This window comes from Hypomesus transpacificus, chromosome 8, assembly GCF_021917145.1.
Source record: "Hypomesus transpacificus isolate Combined female chromosome 8, fHypTra1, whole genome shotgun sequence".
In the NCBI taxonomy this organism is placed as follows: domain Eukaryota; kingdom Metazoa; phylum Chordata; class Actinopteri; order Osmeriformes; family Osmeridae; genus Hypomesus; species Hypomesus transpacificus.
The window spans coordinates 3,025,601-3,045,734 of NC_061067.1; the positions used below are offsets into that span (position 1 = coordinate 3,025,601).

General features: G+C 46.4%; 2 protein-coding genes across 3 annotated transcripts in view; both read left to right on the forward strand.

Annotated features, from left to right (window-relative positions):
* Positions 1 to 2,933: 2,933 nt before the first annotated feature.
* prmt6 (protein arginine methyltransferase 6) lies at positions 2,934 to 4,245 on the forward strand. The gene has a single exon (XM_047023816.1). The coding sequence runs from the start codon at positions 2,983 to 2,985 to the stop codon at positions 4,045 to 4,047; it is 1,065 nt and encodes a 354-aa protein (XP_046879772.1). The 5' UTR covers positions 2,934 to 2,982; the 3' UTR covers positions 4,048 to 4,245.
* Positions 4,246 to 10,033: 5,788 nt separating this feature from the next.
* LOC124470133 (netrin-G1-like) overlaps positions 10,034 to 20,134 on the forward strand; it is a 35,150-nt gene continuing 25,049 nt past the window's right edge. Inside the window, exons 1-2 of one of the 2 annotated variants that reach the window (XM_047023886.1) lie at positions 10,034 to 10,979; positions 16,409 to 17,126. In XM_047023886.1, the coding sequence (XP_046879842.1) occupies positions 16,875 to 17,126 (252 nt within the window). In that variant the 5' untranslated portion in view covers positions 10,034 to 10,979; positions 16,409 to 16,874. The remainder of the gene's footprint in view (positions 10,980 to 16,408; positions 17,127 to 20,134) is intronic. The other variant, XM_047023887.1, reaches the window with a different exon arrangement.

The following is a 20,134-nucleotide window of genomic DNA, read 5'->3' on the forward strand; positions in this document are numbered from 1 at the left end:
ACGACATCAAGACTGATTGCTAGGCCACAGGGCTGGGGTTTGAAGTGTGTGTGTGTGCGTCTATGCGTGCGTGCACTGCACCGGTGTGTGTGTGTGTTTTCAGGGCTGGTGCTGCTCCAAAGGCAGGTGGCAGGTTCAGTGCAGCTGACAGGAGTGAGGCGGTTCCCAGGGGGTCCAGAGGACTGACAGCCGCTGCCCAGCCAGAAGAAAAACAGCCTGTTTTCCGGCACAAAGAACTGAACACGCTCACCTGTCTTCCTCCTTCTTTTACCCTCACCGCCCCATTCTCATCAGGCCATTAAAACCCCCTCTGCATCTCTCGCCTTTTCTCTGTCTCTCTCTTTCACTCCCGCCCCCTACTGTAAACACAAACCCATTCAACATGTCTTGTTGCACATGCAGTGTTCTCAGGGATAGAGAGAGACAGGGAGACACACAGAGAGAGAGAGAGAGAGAGAGAGAGAGAGAGAGAGAGAGAGAGAGAGAGAGAGAGAGAGAGAGATTGCTGGTGTGCATGAACATTTCTGCACTCCAGATCCACTTGAAGACAACGTCAGAATCGATCCCAAATGTGTTCAATGGCGTTTATGTCAGGGATTTGCGCATGCCAGTCAAGATTTTTCACACCACACTCAACCAAACGCATTTCTGCATGGACTCAGAGTGGGGAGGGGTTCAGGTTTGGGTAGCCTATCGATTTTCCCGAGACACCCCTTATCATCTAAAGTGATTTGGCTTCCCCGAGTCACACTCCTGCTTGACCGGGCAGTGTCTACTCATCTCGTCTAGCCCTTTGCCTTTCTTCAGGAGGGATCCCAGGCAAGCCAAACGTGTTCCAGGCTCAAGGCACACACTCAATCCAGCTCCTCCTCACAGTTGATCACATCCCCCAATCCGAAGCGGGTGGTTTAGATGTGCAAACAGAGATGGGCCAGGTTTAATTAAAGGAGATGCTCGCACCTGTGCAAACACACCGTTTTTTAATCCTCCAATAACTTCTGCCGGCAAAACGACATTAAAAAGGGAGGAAGTTATGCAAAGTGTAGGTTATATTGGATGATGTGTTTTTGACGTGCATGGTTTTTATTTGCCGGTACAACAGCTACGTAAAGAGGCTGTTTTAGAAATGAATCAACAATGTAAACCATACTGCTATTTCACTGAATATTGCTTCATATAATCCATTCCTCATTGGATTTTTGAAGCACTGGCTCTGTCCAGACAGAGCTTCAGAGCTTGGCTGAAGAGCGGCTCATGTCCGAGGGAGTGTGATGGGATATGTCACAGAGAGAACCACAGAGGAGAATGAACGGCATAACTCCCGGGGCAGAAGGAAGGAAGGAAGGAAATGACCTCATGTCCGTGCCGGGAGGGGCTTCCTGCCCGGGTGACGCTGATGCACTGTCAGTTTGTTAAGGTTAAAGGGAAATCATGCCATCCATCTCACACCGTGAGATGTGGCGTGGCCGTGATTGGGCTTGGCATGGCTCCAGAGCGTACCTGCAGCTGAGGGGGGAGGAGGGGAGGAGATGGGGGGGGGGGGGGGGGGGGGGGAGAGGAGGGAGGGAGGAAGGTGGACAGACAGCTGGAACAGCTGCTGGCTCTGTCTGCCAGACACCTAGCGCCACGGCCCGTCCCAAACCATTACAGAGTACAGGAACGATACAAATCACAGACGCCTGCCTGTCCTATCACATCTATGCCCATCGACATTCCCCTGGCTCCACAAACTCTGTTTCACCAGTTCAACACACAGTCACAATACACGCAGTGGACTGCTTTCGAACCAACGCTATCTTCCCTTTCCATTTCCATTTTTCTCTACTTGAGGTACCGCAACCATGTGCTGTTGCATGTTCAAAAGCAGCTTTCAAACTAGCTTCTTGAGATGTGTCTACTTTCAGTCAAAACCTGGGACAGAGGTTGTGATTTTCGTCAAAAGCATTGTGCTGTTGCCACACCACTTACAGACGCAACTGTCCATCATTCTCTCACAGAAAGTATACCAACATATCATCAGCCAATGCAGAATCTATAATCTGACATCATTTCCTGCCACTCTGTTGTGATGGAGTGGATTTAAGTGGATAGACACACACCTGTGAAACCAAGATGGAAGATTGCTTTGAAACCTTAACAGCTGCAATGAATGCGGCGTACAGGCACTGAGTCACTGCAGAGCACACACACATACACACAGGAATACACACACACACAGGGGCACACACACACAGGAACACACACACTGGAATACACACACACAAGAACACAAACACACACAGAGTGCCTGTGTCCTTCATCAACACACACAGAAATACTATTCCCCCCTTACACTACTGTGTTCTGACCTCTCAAAATACTGTTTTCTAAATGCTGGGAAAAACCAAGAAGTCGTCTGCTCCTTCCTCTCTTTTCATCCAGCTGTAATGGAATGCAACTACCTGCTCTGCGGGGCTTGGCCGGGGATCTTTGAAGGGAGCTGGAAGACAGACAGAGGATTCACTCAAAGAGAAGACTAAGTATCTGTGTTGTGTTTTGGTATAGAGTGACTAAGCTCAGAAGGATTCTGGGAGGTTTATTCATATTTCAACTGTTATTTTCAAAAAGGATCTATTCATCTTCATCTTCAATTGAACTATCGGGATCTACAGTGAGACAATTTAAGAGTATTGTCTTTCCTGGTTTATTACGCAAATGTTGCTTCAGGGACATACTGGTATTTTAAACAAATTATATATATATGTATGTTATTTTTATACAATTTACTTCCAAACGTTCCTATAATTAAGCCAGTCCGCCGTCATTTGACGTTTGTGATTGGATGATTGTGGGAACTGTAGTTTCACATACAAAAAGCTCTCTCCATTTAGAGGAACTCCGCAGCCGTTTAAACTTCATATACCATCATGCAACAGTCGGCAAAATGAGGAAGTGATATACAACGTGACATACGAAGAGAAGCTGTGTGTGAGAACAAGGAAAATGTCCAACCAAATAAAGAAAAGGAAGTTAGAGAAAAACGTACAGGATAACCTGTACTTTGACAGTTATTCAGATGTCACGATTCACGAGGAAATGATCGCAGATCATGCACGTACTAACACGTACAGGACAGGAATATTTGAAAACAGCAGCTCGATTCAAGGCAAAGTTGTGTTGGATGTCGGAGCAGGGACCGGTGTCCTAAGTATATTTTGTGCACAAGCCGGGGCCAAGAGAGTTTACGCGGTTGAAGCTAGTTCAATCGCTGATCAAGCTGTGAAAATCATTAAACACAATCAGATGGAAGACAGAATCGAAGTCATTAAAGGTACTCTGGAGACAATCGATTTGCCCGAGCAGGTGGACGTGATAGTGAGCGAGTGGATGGGCTACGCGCTGCTCCACGAATCCATGCTTAACTCTGTTCTATTTGCCCGCGACAAATGGCTGAAACCCGGCGGTCTCATTTTACCTTCAAAGGCAGAACTTTACATTGCTCCTATCAATGACTTGGTTGTGGAAGACCGCTTGAATTTCTGGTGCACCGTGAAGGAACAGTATGGCGTTGACATGTCCTGCATGTCTGAATTCGCAAGGAAATGCGTAATGAACAATTACATCACCGTGAACTTGGTGACAGTCGAGGACGTGTTGTCCCATCCCTCTAAGTTTGCTGAACTGGACCTGTATTCCGTGACAGTGGAACAACTGAAATCGGTGAAGGGGCCGTTCAAGTGCGAATGTTTTGGCTCTTCTGCTGTGAACGCCCTTTGCGTGTGGTTTACGGTAACCTTTCCGTGTGGGGACAAACCACTGGTCCTCTCCACGTCTCCGTTCAAACAGGAGACCCACTGGAAACAGGCAATACTGTACCTACATGAACCGGTGGATGTGATGCAGGACACTCTGGTTGTAGGAGAGGTCAACATGTATCCTTCCGAAGACAGCTCCAGACATATATGCATTGACGTGGACTACACAATAGGGCAGGACAAAAAACACTCAAAAACCTTCTCCATTCCAGATGGATACTTGGAACCCCAACAGCTGCCTGTTGCCACCTAACTTAAAAAAAAACATTGGAGACTCACCTGTGTCTGATGGCTACTTGGTGTCAGTTTCCTGTATGCTGGTGACACATAAGCTTAGGTCATTAGCCATGAAACACATCTATTGAGATCAAATTGAATGCTGGCTAGGCTTGAAACTTTAAGTCATGTGTTCATATAACAATATTAAAATTGAGGATGAATAAATGCCTAAAACATTCATTTGTTTCCCTCTTGTTTGACCTTAAGAGTTACAAAGAGCCATATATACATTTGTATCAATATTTGATGCTAAGATGACATCCCTTATCTTTGGAAATACACACATCTCTGCTTCAGGCAACGATGAGACAATGAGAAAACAGTCCCTTCCCCTGCATACGCTCCCACATCATACTTCTGAATAAGAGTTTGTCAAGTGAGTGGGCCCCGAGTTGTATTAGGACATCAGATTGTATTGCCCCAGCCTTTTCATGTACCCAGCTCTTACTTTTTATATTGACATCAGACAGCAGGTCAGGCCAGGACAGAAAGAGACGCTTTGACATTTCAATTTCCATTGAATGGCTTGAAAATCTAACCTTTTCACTCACAACCCAACTGTCATGTGTGATGGGTTTTCTACAGCAGGTTAACAGCACTGCGTACCTGTGCTCAGGGGTTTGGAGCGCTGTGTCGGACACACAATATGGCCCTATGTGAAGCACACGATGAAGAGAATGGCACACAGTCCGTTATGCGGTTGTGTTGACTCGTGGTCGAATTGGATCCTTTGGGAGAAGGTTGTGGCTCGGACGCACTCTGTTCACCTTAAGTGCCTAGTGACCTGAACGTGGGCGGCGAGACACACAATGACCATAAATGCCTGACTGTGTGAGCAGGCTTCTGGGAGCTTCTGAGAGCTCAGTATGACCCTGTAGGTGGCTAAGCCTCTCTCCTATGCTCGATGCGAAACCAACAGTAACCTCTTCCGGAAGTCCTTTTGAAATCCAATAGAAACGGCGTTAAAACTCCAAAATCTGATTATTTGTCTTGTACATGGCGTAGCCATCGAGGGGGGAGATCGAAAGATGTGCTTAATCTGACTTGTGCAGGGCTCCTTGTGAAGTTCGAATGTGTGACAGGAGTACCGATGCACTGATACTTCTCTGAAGACGGGGGCTTTTTGTGTTTGCATCAGTCCCAAACGTGTGCCGTGACATCTCGGTCCAGTCAGACCCTCTTTGACAAAGGTTTGTCCGCTTGGAAGCTACTAAAGCTGCTGCTGGTTCGCCAATTATTGGAGACTGATATTGAAATCTGTCTGAACATCCCCCCACACCATAACTAATCACCAGCTCCCATTGGCTCTTTAAATACATACTCATGATTTACAGTACACGAGCCAATGGCAACACTTTTCCACCACCAGCCAGTTACAGTAACCCCTATTTCTGTCAGGTTCTCTTGAGAGAACACATTGAAAACATGTTATTGACCAAACCTAATTTAGGAGGCCAATTCCCCAAGCTGTCCTGATATCTGCAGAGCGGAGCCACACTATTTGTCCGCATTATCATTTGCACTGAATGGGCCTATATTTAGAACAAAACGGTAAGAGCTGTCTTGCTGGTGACTCATTGCAGACGAGCATAAGACAAATAATAAAATGTCAAGATGCATATCCTCTGTGTTAAGCAGTTACAGCAACTTTTAAACAACACCTTCGTTTTTTTTGTTTTTTTATTACATTTTTATTTTGCTGTGCTGTAAACTTGAAGCGTGGAAGTACATTGATGCTCCATAGGGGTCTTAGAGAAAGATCACCACACACACACACACACAACTAGAAAGTATATCATGTGGCCGTGTTCGGAATCTACAAACCATGGCACATTCCAAATCCACCCAAGAGAGATGGCCTCTGAGCGCAGCAGACGACACTGTTCATAATCCTGCTCAGTGAATTCTAAGTCTCTCGTGGGTCATGTAAATCTGAACACAACACTTGAAACCTCAATCCACCTTGAACAGACCAGGCCTTCTGTGGCGTGGTGACTCCACCCTGCTGGACCTGCCCTCTAATCCTTTTCAATCATGCCCTTTCAGGATTATACTCTGTTGTAATGCTCAGGTATTGCCCCCCCCCCACACACACATACACACACAGACTTAATTTAGTATTTCTATTTTGATGTTGAGTTTTGGGGTTTAGAACAATGCAGGGCAGGCTAGGTGGGAGGCCAGTACTCAGGATTGATGTTTGCAGAATGTATTCATTTAGAAACCAAAACACCTGGCGCAAACAACTGGATGTTCGGCCTACTTCATACACTTGTGAGACTGAATGTTATGGGGTAATTTACTATAGATTAACATATTCTGGTTGAGGAATTGACAGGTAGTTCATTGTATTTAGGTTGTTGAGAAATACTGCAGTCTATCGGTGCTCTATTTAATGTTGATGCTTTTGCAACTCAATGCACCTGCAGTTAATTGTAAACTAAATATGTGAAGTATACCTTTTGTGGTATTTTATCGAGGTTATGAATGGCAACATTCATATTCGCCATCTAATCAATAAATGTTTAAACGTTGTAGCTATTACAATTTGTCATTTTGAGGCCTGTGGGGGAACTGGCCTGCACATTATGCTTTCATGTGTAGAATAGACCTCGGCTTCAAGGTAGACTGTTTATCGGATAAAGGCAACATTAAAGAAAAAAAAAGAAAAAGAAAAATCTAATTGGCTGTCTCGGTCGTCCCTGACACGGGGATGTACAAAACAGCTGTAGACCATTTTCTAATCACCATCGAAGCCAACAAAGCATAACCGGAAAAGGGAAAATGCACAGACACACACAAGTGAATGACAAATAATAGAGCTTACGTCACGTGATTCCCAGAAATGTCAATAGGTGCCAGTTATCCAACCTCTTGAAATATTTGATGACGCGTGATTGGGCACAACACTATCGGTTTGTGATCACAGCTGCTGCGGATGAAGTGCTTTAATAACAGGAACATGAGTCCAGTGGATCGTTTAAAACAAATCCTGTACGGCAATACACGTGATCATTTGTGTGATAATAAGCCCCTCTTTCTCCTCTTAGTCATTGTCACTAAGATAACTACATGCAAGTCGTTATATGCAAGCATGTAAATGCTAGTGGGAATAAAATATGTTTAATCAAAGCCTACCATACATAATCTGTTACGGAACTGTTTCAAGTTATTTTATGACCCAGAAGTCTATCACTAACGCAGTTTTGTTTGGCTATTATTATCATCCAGGTTATAGTTTTACTTTGTTGTACTTTGTCGGCCACTTTGTCATATCCAGTCAGTTTATAAAGCTATGTCTAAGCACAAAAAATCGGGCAATCAGAATATTGGGATTATAATGTACATTTTCCCCGAGACATTGTGTTCTTTCGAGTAGACATTTAAAACGTGAAAACGTTGAGTTCTAGTTTTGTGGCGTTCCTATTAACATGAACAGGTCGTGTGCGTTTCAGGTGTGGTAACAGTATTCTTCAACAGAGTGTAGCGTCAATGGGGTTGGGCTGGAGAGCCGAGGAAGCGACCTACGGCAAAGAGGAGCTGTCCAGGTGCTGAAACAGCGGCAGCTGTCCAGAACTGTCGAGTTTGCAGTTGTAGGAAACGTTAGGATTTACGTGTCATTGTGAACATGGGTCTACTTTAATTAGGATGATTTCCTTAATTAAAAAAATACATACACAGACACACAAACAAAATATTGTTATATATGATATGTTGTCCTTTAATTGTATACGAAGTTTTCCCAATGACTCTTGTTCCTACAGGCCTAAATCCCGTGCTTGCCGATTTACGTGAAACAAATGGCCTTGCAGGCACAGTTAAATAGGCCTAAATTATTATAAGACTCAATGTCATGTGCTTATCATATCAATCTTCCCCTGTAATTGCGTAGGAATTGTGAATCGGGCTACAAGTAAGACTTCAGTGAGATTCAATAACACCAACTTCAACCACTCAAGATATGCTCGCGTTGGCGTCTATTGATGGACTAGATAACACACACCATATATCAGTGTCCAGTGAAAGCTCGGCTTCCTATTTGGAAGCAGGCATAATAGCAGCATCGCTTTGACCTTGTTTTACGATCGACACGCATTGTTTCCTGACTTTTGACGGACAACCAAGTTGGATTTTTAAAAACGATTTCCCACAGTTTACATGGGCTATTCTCGTGTGCGATTGCTCCTTGGTTTCTCTCGGTGCCCGAGTAGCGTATCTCAAGTGGCATTCTGAGCGGTCGCGCACCACACTCCCATGGAGCCGCAGAGAAAGCGGTCGTCTCACTGTGAGTCTATCATTTCCGCTTTATCTATGATGTTCCAAACCGAACATATGCTTGTGCTACATGTCCATCTTCGTTCATCGTAAAGAAAAGGAATAAAGCTGTGAAAGAGGTGAGCCAAAGCTCTCTTTTTTCCATTTGTTGGAAGGATATGCAAGCAAACTTTTGATGGTCGACTTTGGATTCAAAATGACCGGATCTCCCCTGATGTCTAAATAGTGAGTGACCTAATATAAAGGTTAAGCCTACTTGCTATAGGAAGAAACACGCATTTAACCAACTAACCATAAAAATCTGCAATTTATATGTTCGTTTTCATTACATATTTTGTCAAGTGTGCAAACAGATGTTGTTGCACACTTGTTATTACGTACGAGCAAGATAACCTGAGGACATGTTTTTCCGTTCCAATACGCGTTTCTCTGGGTTTTTTGTTAATCATATTCTTCCATATCAACAAGTTACACAATGCAGCATCACGTAGCCTAGTATTAATTAGTCTGAACAGAACCTAATTTGCTGTAAACTGATCAAGTTTGATAATGTGCTCGGGAGAATGGAATTGCGGTGGGAAATAATTAATCACTGTCATTGCTTCACATTTCCCGATTATTTTAACTTAAATCAGTTATTTTAACAGAGCAAGTAACTTTTTTTGTTTACTGACAATGTATTCACTTTCAATGCGTCTCGTAGCACCTCCTCTCTTTTTTTTACTGCTATTATTACGTTTTGAACCAAATAGCCTATAGGCCTACTTGACCTAGTAGTTTATAATATATATATATTATAAACTACTAGGTAAATAATGTATATGTAAATATATGTATTAGCAGAATATGTGTATCGACCAGCCTACATAGCATATAGCCTATAAAGTATCTGTGCTAGCACTTTAACTCACTACTCTTCTCCATTATTATATTTTTCTTCCAAAGGACAGTGAATTTGGGTCCTTAAATGGTCCATTAATGTGTGATTTGCCTTCCCCAAGGCTTTATGATGTTGCATAGGGTTGCTTCGGGCTAGGGTACCCAAAATGAATCCGTTGTTGAGACTCTTTCCCACGTGTTAGGTAAACTGTGAGCAAAGACCGTTATAATGTTGTGGGTGAAATGTATAAACCTGGGCTAAACTCGACGTCAGCTGTGCGTGCGTGTGTGTAGAGAAAGAGAGAGAAAGAGATAAATGAGGAGGGAGCGAAAGAGTGCGCGCCTAACGTGCGTGTTGTGGGTAACTAGTTAGTGTTAATTATGACAGCACAGTTGAGCGTGACTCGGGTGGACGGTATGCTGACCCCCTGTTTCTACACGTCACACTAAATGGCTTTTCACCTAACAATCCATCAATCCAAGATTGCAGGTGAATCTCAAACCGTTCAAATATAAGTGAACACAGAAAACACGGCGCGGCACATACTGTACATTGCCAATCCCTGAGTCCGCATCCGCACAGTGTCGGACAAAGACCTACCCCAAAACATTAAGTTATCGTACAGTAATAAACCAAACTCTTAGACGAACGATACATCTTAGAAAAACGATAAACAACTCAAATAATAAACTCGATTACTAAGCCTACCTTTAGGACCCAGAGGAGCGCATAAGTACTGTGGCAGAGCCCGGGATACAATCACTATTTGCGCGCATTTGTGCGAGATTGCTTATCTCACACATCTCTGCTCAGTGTACGTGTTCGGCAGTGGAACGGGGCTACAGTAAGAACGTTTCGTGCAGAGATATCCCGATTTTCCCAGTTGTGGCTATTTTGTCCCTACCGAGTTGCTTAGTGGTCCCGAAGAAGGACGTGTTGGAAAACACAGGTCTCTGGAAGAATATTCTGGCAGTGAGGGTTATCAGATGGTCTCAAAAAGTGAGTTATCTCAACCGTCATCTCAGTCTGAGCAGTTACCTTGCACTGTGTAGGCTATAGGCTATAAAGAAAGAGCAAGGGATGCGTGACGCTGAAACAGAGGAAGATATTCTCGACAGCAAGGCTAATTGGTGTGATTCATGTCCCCTTTGAGTGTCGGTAACGACTTCATACCGAAAGAGAGGGAGCGATTATCAGAGAGAACAGCACACCCGTCCACAGGAGTCAAATATTTTCGCGTCGGGTTTAAGGAATGATACCCAATTTGAAATGGACAATTTCTGAAGACAAGGAACATACGCCTTTCAAAGTTTTGCAGCGGTCTTTTTCAGAGGACACCGTTATAAAGCTTGAACCTATTTAGTAATGGGATGGCAGGTGGGGGAATGATGTTCCGGAAATTTTTGGCAAAATCCTCATCTTTATCTTTGGTTGTGCTGACCTAGCACTCCGGTCACTGTTCGGCCATTTGTTCAGTAGTGGGAGAAATTTCCTCCGATCTCGTCCACTAGCCAAAGATATGTTGCACAGCAATTCCACAAAGATTGACGTGCGTATTGGGTTCTGTTCAATCGCATTGTTAGGCTAAGTCAGCTTCTTTTAACTATTGGGTCATCAACTTTTTTTCCTCCGAACTCATCACATTAAGATTAACACGCGCATCTTAAAGGGGCTCCAGTGGTCATTTCTGAACTTAACAGTTACTAAGACTGGACTGTGCTCCTTGATTTGAAGAAATCCCCCCCCAAAATGTAAGTAGACTACAATATTGTTTCGAAAAAGTTATATATTTTTTTGGTAGTACAAGCCACGCCTGTCTGCTTTAAATGTAATTGAACCCAATGTCTTGCTGTCGAACGTATTAAAATTGCCACATTAAAATGCTCAAACGCGTGTAAAGGTATCAGAGGAAAGACATACTTTGTAGACATTTTGCACCATTTGTTGTGAACAAGGCAATTCACGTGATACATTTGGATTAATGGGGCAATACTAACCTCTTTGAAAGAGACGTTAAGGTTATTATTTTTTTTACCGACCTTTAATGTAATCAGAACCTATATAATTTGACACCAATGAGTGCACCTTTCGTAAGGCGATTTATGAAGCGCCCCCTTGTGGAATTGATCCATGCCAAACAAAATACAAATTTACGTACAGTATTTGATTACAATTAATGTTGGTTTTTGGATAGTATTTATCATGGACAGTACATTTGAACACCTTTTTCAGGAAAGAGTTATAGTGGACATTAACGGAGTTACATTTTCATCAAACTTGTTTAGCAGTACATGTGTTTTAAATGTATATATTCTTAATTTCAACTGTTTAAATTTTTTAAAGCTTTTAGTTTTTTGTGCATCAGTGGTGGATACCCTATTGGAGTTTAATAGAACAAGGTCTAGTTGGCATTTATATGATTATAAATTTACATTTGTATCAATAGATTCTATAATTACTGTTGCCATTGACAAATTATCTAATAGAAACATGGCGTTAAAAATAATTGAAACTCTGACTTAGTTAACATGTATTTTACACAGAAAAACATATGTTAAATCAGTAGATTCATCACGTCAGTCATAATGGATTAGATTGTTCAATTTATTATAACATTCTAAGTTAGCCCACGACTAATTGCACAGACCACATCTTGGCATCATCACATGATTAATGATTGGAGATGATTTGTTGGGCTAGTTGACTAGACGTGCATCTGGATCTGGGGTTATATCAGTGTTGCCCGTTTGAGGCTACTACTGTCGACTGACTGTGTGGGCGTAGGGCAATGACTCTGGATGGACATTTTGAGAATCCAGGCCAGCCGTGTCACTGTGGAAGCTGAATAATATGGTGGTAGCCTTTTAGGAAAAGTGTCTTGAATAATGTAGAAGGTGTTCCTATGTCGCAATGAAGATTGTGTCTGGTAGCAGAAGAGAGAGAGAGAGGGTCATTGGTGGTATGGATGTTGTTTGGTGAGGCCGGGCGCTTCAGTACGAGGCGCTGGAGTAGCCAACGCCAACGCCAAAGCTACGCCAACGCTACTCAGTGTCAGCGGAAGGGTCACCCTGTCAAAAGTGGCCATCCCCTCACACATATGTGTCACTTTCCCCAGCTTACGAAAAGGGGAGGAGGGTGGGGGGGGGGTGTAGTGTGAAGGTTAGAGAGAGACAGAAATCGAGCGAAAACAAGAGGAGAGAAGGGAGGAGAGAGAAGGCGAAGTAGAGAGAGAGAGAGAGAGAGAGAGAGAGAGAGAGAGAGAGAGAGAGAGAGAGAAGGAGAGAAAACTAGAGAGAGTGTATTGTGCAGCCGTGGGGTGAGTCAAGCGTGTCTTGGCAGCTGTGTTCAGGGACTTTTCCTTCCCTGGGAGGACAGGGACCAGTCAGGCACAGCCAATCCCACTGTAGGAGACGAGTAAGAGGGAAGGGGGGGGGGGGTGAGGGGAGGGGGGGTGAGGGGGGGGGGCATCTGCCATGTCAGGACAGTGTTCTCACGCTGAGACCTGAACCTTTGCTCTGATTTCCTTTGCCCCCCCCCTTTCTGTCCCCCGTTCCCTCATCCAGTGGCACACTGCTTCACTGACACGCCCATTAGCTACCTGTGTCCTGTCTGGATTGGCACACATCCAGGGCCTGCTGACGGGAGGTGATGACGTATTGAGGACAGTGGAGGATTGGGTGTTGTGTGTTGTGGGGGACCGTGTGTTGATGGCTAGGTGGTGTCGGTGATTAGGTGGTGTTGGGGGGGACCGTGTGTCGGGTGACCAGGCAGGGTGGCGGGTGGCCTGTTTCCTGTCCTGTAAGAATGGCGGATGTCGTGTTTGCAAGGGCGGGCTTCATTCCTCACATGTTTATTTATGAAGACTGTGGAATTGGCAGCTTTTTCAACGGGGAAGATTAGGGATTCTGGGAAAGCAATCCGAGAAGAAGAGAGGTTTCCTCTGATGCCCGTCCAGCCTTTTCTCTTTCTCTCTCTCTTTCTCTCTCTTTCTCTCTCTCTTCTCTCTCTCTCTCTCTCTCTCTCTCTCTCTCTCTCTCTCTCTCTCTCTCTCTCTCTCTCTCTCCGTCTCGCCCCTTCTCTTCCCTGAGTTAGTGTGAGCGAGTCTTCCGTATCCCACGCGATGCACAGGCACCTGGCGAGCGGCAAAGGACTCGACGACAGGAGGGTCGGAGAGGAGAGGAAAACAGGCGACAGGAAAGAAGGGATGAAGAGCCGTAGGAGACGAGGCTGGCCAATAGGGGAAGATGACAAAACAAGGGGGCCACGGAAGAAGGCATTCCTCCATGTGTCAGAAGCTCCTTTGGTCGTCGCAGCCAACGAGGCGATCGGGTCTGCATATCCAACCGTAAACTCTGCAACACTCGGCCACGCTCCACCGACCCTGGGGATGGGATGGAGATAGACTCGGGGGGGGGGGGGGGTTCACAGTTAGGAAAGCCTCAACCAGCCTGTGGCTCTTAACCAGGTCATGCGGACCCTTGTGAAACATTCATAGGTTTAAATAGAAAAAGCAGCCCCACAATGCCCTCCTTGGGGTGAGATTGTACATCCTCAAAATAAACCTCCGCCAGAGCCGTCTGAGACCTGGCTCTAGCTCACCTGCGGGGTCCAACAACTTCACAGTCAGACGGACGGCATCCAATGCAAAACATCCCATTTTACAATACCTATCGGTGAAATGACAGTATTTACAGTTATCAGTGGAATCGACTGAATCATCTTATCGCCGTTGTGGATTTCGCTTTAATGTTCGACCTGGGTTTTATGTAACCATTCTGTAAAAATCAATCCAGCGAGCAGTTTAATCCAACGGTGTCTACTCTAGATTATAGATCCCATGCATAACATGCGATGACATTCAATATGTTGCCATGTATTAAGCTGAAATATCTCTCACTTCCTGCCGCTCGGCATCTCAGGTGTCCCCGCGTTAGCCTTGATCGATGGGAGAGGAAGAAACCTGCCCCAAATAGCCCAGACCTCGCTTAAAATGCACGCCACGCGCCCCCGCTCCTCTCCCCTGCCCTAGCGGTGGGACTCGGGCTCCTAAGTGGCGGCTAATGAGTGGACGGACCAGAGTCTGGATTGTGGAGAGTGATAATGACCTTGCTCTTGTGATCTTTAATGTGCCGGCTCCTTATCCAGCACAGCTTTCACTGTTCTCTCATTAGCCCTGGTTCTGGAGCCGTCTCTGTGCACCCGCCCCCCCCCCCCCCCCCCTTCCCTTCTCTCCCTGACACGGTAACACCATGTCTGTGGATCGAAGCAGGGCGCCCGAGTGCTGCAGGTTGATTGGCTGCTTTCTCACCTGCCCGTGGCTGATCCTGTGACACGCCTTCATTTGAAACGGAGAGTTCTTTCTTGGCTTTTCTCTCAGTCTCTCTGTACTTCGAACAAAAAAAACCGGGGCCTCTCTTATCGCCTCCGCCCTTCGTCTTTGTCCATTCCATCACTCCATCTCCCTCTCTCGTTACTCTCTGTGGTAGGTAAGTCGAGGGCCTGCCAGCATAACTGTGGAGGATCGTCGTCCGGATTGAAGGGGTGGATTTTAAAAGAGCAATTTGAAGCTTTTGGATCGAGGAAAAAGGAGCATTTATCTACGTCGAGGTCTATTAGGAAAGATCCTGAATGCCTGTGGTAGTTTGATCAATCTTCTCTGCACCTCGCTGACTGCTGCTGTGGTAGAACACCCCTTACAAACAATACAGGGCTCTCATGAGAACTAGACAACATCACAATAGCATCACCCGTCCAACCAGGGGGTCCATTCATCTTCAGTAACGTACAGCACTGGCAGAATACTGCTTCTTCATTTTAAAGAGCAGAATCAATGTGTTCTGCGACTGTTAAAACAGAGAGTTCCTATTCCCTACACGTGGCACCTAAAACACAGTTGCCAAAGAAAAAGACATGCCGGGCAAGTGAAGCGAAACTGCTTACCAGAGACAGTCCTGCCAGCACAAACGGCAGATTAACAGGGGAGAGTTTAGCCCGCATCTCTCCAGGCGATAGGAGCTGAACAGTGCCTGTGGCCAGGCAGGACTAATTGATCACAGAGGAGTAAGAGGTGTGTTGGGTCAGCAGCTCCATTGACTCGGCTGAATGATTAACCAGCGATAAAGCGTCCACATCTCAATCCCTCAGACGCCTGGCTAAAGTCTCTATCAATTACCTACCTGGAAGGCCACTGTTGGGCGAGGAAAGGCAGGGCTGAGTCTGTCTCTATTAGGGCGACTCAGCCTCTTCCCAGCCTGGTGGCGGGAGGAGGACCGTGAACTAGGAATGAACCGGATGCAATCCTAAGCTTTTCCAGACAGTTTGAAGGTTAAACTACAGTGCTGATTGGCCCGTCCAGCTTGGGTGTGATTCATCAGGAGGAGGGCAAAAGCTGGGAATACAAACAGCGTGTTCCACAATCAAGAGGGTGATGTCTGGGAGGCGTACTGGCCAGATTGTTGACAGGGCATGGTTACAGTGCGTGAGTGGAACCTTGTCGTGAATGCTGTTCACATTCAACTTGCGCTGTGACGTCAGAAGCACCACCTTCTGAGCCGGGTTATGGCACCTCCTATAGAAGGCTTTCTCATGAGTCATTTCAGCCTTGAATAGAGTCGTTCGAAAGAACTCAGACAGTGAACATTCATATTCTTTCAATAGCTACATTGTTAGGGCTGCAGACACCTTACTCTGCTTGTACCTTCAGACACGTGGCTGTGCCTGTACTCTCACTGGAATTGTGAACAGCAGCTCAGAACATGTAGATCTCAGGGCGTGTGCCTGTTGAGGTTGCCTGTGGTAGAACTGATTAGATGGGATAAACAAACGTTCGCTGATGTCAGCTGGGGGGGGGGGGGGGGGGGGGGGGGGCGGAGGGCGGGGATGCAAGGTGTAGGCCCCGGTGTGAGAACAGTGGAATCTAGTTCGCCTTGGTTACCCAATCCTCCTGTTGTGATCAACACCTCACACCATCCTGGCAGCTTTGTTAGGGAGGGGAAACGGAAGGGGGGGGGGATCTGTGTCCCCCCCCCCCCCTCTCCCCCCCCCCCCCACCCCCCCCCCCCCCCCCCCCCCCCGCCACACACACATTCCATCCCCTTGCCTGTGCTAATGCTCAGTCGCTGTCGACACTCGATCCCCTCGCGGAAGGTATTCAACCTCTCCCCCTCTTGTTTCCCCACAGAGGCCTGCTGCAGGGAGGACCTGTCAGAGAGCACCTGTCACTCATCCCTCCGCCAGCGTGTCAGAACGCCCGTCTCCGTCAGGGGGTCAGCTCCTGCCCCCCCCTCCTCCTTCCTCCATCCTCTCCTCCTGTGATCTGCTCTTCGGGCCCGTGACAACCACCCCCCCTCCCCAACCCCCGACCCGGACCGGCGGCGACCGGTCCCCAAGGTAACCGCCCGGGGCGACCCCGAGATCCGAAAAAACAAACGCCCCGCTCTCCGCCGCTGCCCAAGCCGCTAACAGGAAGCCGGCATGCTGCCATCGTTCCCCGGCACCCCTCGGATTACTTCCTAAAACCTGCTCCCCGCGTCTCTGTGCGTGTGCAGCGTTTTTCCCCACCGCGGAGCTTCCACAGAAGAGCCTGCCCCCCCATTTCGACCCCCTCCCCCCGGCGCGACCGCCCCGCTCGCCGACAGGAAGCAGAGATGCGCTGCTTCCCCCTGGCGCTGGTGCTGCAGGCGGCGTGGGCCAGCCTGTGCCAGGCTGCCATGCAGCACTACCCGGCGGCTTGGGGGCACTACGACGTGTGCAAGTCGCAGGTGTACACGGACGAAGGCCTCACCTGGGACTACATGGCCTGCCAGCCGGAGGCGGCCGACATGACCAAGTTCTTGAAAGTGAGCGTGGACCCCCCCAACATCACCTGCGGGGACCCCCCGGAGACCTACTGCGCCCTGGTGAGTGAGGGTGTGGAGTGGTGGGGTTGTTGTGAGTGTGCGACCCTTCAGGCGGCTGCTTCTGGTTTTTTTAAAGGGCTAGAGTGCCACTTGAGATGCACACAAACACGCGAGCGCACACCGCTGTCGACACATTCAACACATTCAAGGTATCCTCCTTTCAAGTGGTGCTTCACTCTTAGTGACAGATAAATATGACATAGATATTCCTGTAATAGGCTCTCAAAAGTCATGGAGATTTCTCTCTGGGCCTGAGGTTATTTTATATAGTTCATACCTTGTTTACGATGAAGAAAACACCAAAGCATTTCTCACTCAGTATTCCAAATGTCTTTGTTAAAGTAAAAAGGATTCTCTTTCATACTCATTCTGCCCAATTGTCTTTTCCCCCCCATAAACCTTATGTATTTTCCAGTTTGAGACTCAATTAACGGAATCCTGATGTTGAAAAACACAGTATGTCATTATCGAATGAGAGAGGCACATGAGTGAAAAACCCTTGAAAGTGAAGCTTGCTTTGTGGAGATAAGCTGTGTGCCTTTGTAAAGAGGGTGTAGCATATAGGGCGAAGCCTTCCATTAGAAAAGGTCTTCTTACTCATTTAGGCTCTTCAGTTAGATCATCCCAGCTGGTTGCCTTCATTTAGTGCCATGCAGTTGCCAAAAGATGAATTCATTTTGGGCTGGTGCGTGTACCAGCCTATCAAAGATTCTATCAGAACAAATACGCTCTTCAAAATTTCAAGAGCTCTTTAAATAAACAGGGAGAATTTCCAAGAAAGTAGTCACTTGCGGAATAAAAATAGCCACCAGTCACCACCAGCTGAGAGAGAGAGAGAGAGAGAGAGAGAGAGAGAGAGAGAGAGAGAGAGAGAAAGAGAGAGAGACAGAGAGAGAGAGAGAGAGAGAGAGAGAGAGAGAGAGAGAGAGACAAAGAGCGACAGATCACCCAAAAAAGAGGGGAAGAAAGAGGCTATGAAAACCATGCAGTGACTCTAGACCTAATATCTTGTGTGCGGGAGTTTTTTTTCGAAAAGTGAATTATTCAATATGTTTTGTAGCTAATGTGTTTTATTCATAGGATACATTATTCAACCCGACATCTCAGAGGCACTTTTGTAAACGCTGACTCTGTGATTGACTCCCGAGGTTGGCTTGAGACGACTAGCCACCATTTCCGGGAGGTCATCATCCAAATAAGGTCATTTTCCCTCTCCCGAGGGGTATCGAGCACCCTGATTGATTCAATTTGACCCCACTGTGTAGTTCTGATTGGTTCAGGCCAGGAGACAGATATTGCAGTTGTTCTGCTGCTTTCTAAATGAATGATTTCTGTCTCCCGTGCTGTAGCACTCATCCATACCTAATTTCATAGCCAGTGGTTCAATAATCATATTCTATTTAAGGAAGCGAAAAGCAGGGGGAAGATGAAACCAAGTTGATTATTATTACGGCCCGTATTATAAACAGTCCAATGATCTCACCGTGGGTTGGCAGAACAATTCCTTCTAGAAGCATCTTTCCAGTTATACTCACATCGCTGCCCATGTCGGATTATGGAATTTCTTCAATTAAAACAAACGTTTTGTTCCTCATTAGCTAACAGTGGCCTTGTTAAGACCCAGGCTTAACAGGCATAAATCAACAAGATGATTACGGCAAATGATATTGTTGCCTTCCCTTCAGTGCCAGCTGGACAATCGCTTTGCATTTGCTCTGCAGTATCAGGACTCTGTAAATCAATGTTTGAGCAATTAACGTTGAAATGGCAAGCAAGCTAGCTGCCGATAACGCCGCTCATGCCTGTAGCAGCTTGCATTATGAGTATGATCATTCTGTATTCGGGCAATTAGCATCAGCCTGGGCCATAAGAGGATCCAATCTCTGTTAATTGATTTGTGCTCATGTTCGTGGCTTAGGGTCCAAGGCTGGTGGGATCAAACTGTAGGTGTCTGCTTCCTGTGATTGGGAAGGTATCGCACGACACAGAGATAGAGGGAGAAGGGGAGAAAGAGAGAGGGGGGGGAGGCAGAAAGAGAGAAGAAGAAATAGAGGGGGAGAGATGGAGAGAGAATGACAGAGAGGAACAGAGAGACAGAGGATACAGAGGGGGAAAGAGGAAAGGGAAAGAGAGACAGAAAGAAAGAGAGGATAAAGAGATTAGAAAAAATCCAAAATAAACAGAGAAGAGAGAGAGGGGAAACAGACAGATCTAGCGTGTCAGGGTCTGGAGCCTGTGAGAGGGTAATAATCTCAGGTTCCTTCTTCATCTCACGGCCCGCCGGGCAGCCAGACGCCCCTAAGACCCCCCCCTCCTCCCCCCCGCCCAACCCCCAGGTTATTTTTATTTATATATTTATTCTCGCAATAACTTGACCCCTCGTGAACTCTGGAGCGCTCCCCCCACCCCCCCGTCCCCTCCCGTGTTATTAGATTCCTCCGTCCCCCTTTAGTTATACGAGTTATCTCGGAGGACTGGGAAATGCCAAAGAGTTTGGGGGAAGGGGCCCCTGCTGGCCTCGGGTCCTCTGAGGTGAGCTGCGTCAACAGAGGTCTCTCGGGCTCTGATGGAGATCAGGCTCGATCAAATTGTCTAGTCAGGGGGATGTGGAGGAAGAAAAAACCATCTCATGGCTGTGGTTTCCTCAAACGTATTGGGTTCTGAGAGTGCTCTTCCACATCTGGGAGTGTTCCCTGTGTGTGAGTGTGTGAGAGTGTGTGTGTGAGTGTGTGTGTGTGTGTATGTGTGTGTGTGTGTGTGTGTGGGCGTGTATCCTCTCACATACTAACCAGGAAGGAGTGACTCCCATAGCACCGTGATGAGCTTAACAGCCAATCAAATCTAATATAGGAAATTAACAGACTATTTATCAGTTCTGCCAAGCAAAATACTGTCCTCGTATAATGAGACAAGCCCTCCTTCAGGATTTTTAATGTAGGGGTGTATCTCAATTATGGTCATTATAAACTGACAATGGGGATGCAGGCTTTATCTTCCCTGAATGCTAC

Excerpts from the sequence above, each read along its gene's own strand:
- prmt6 (XM_047023816.1), top strand. The coding sequence starts at position 2,983 with ATGTCCAACCAAATAAAGAAAAGGAAGTTAGAGAAAAACGTACAGGAT.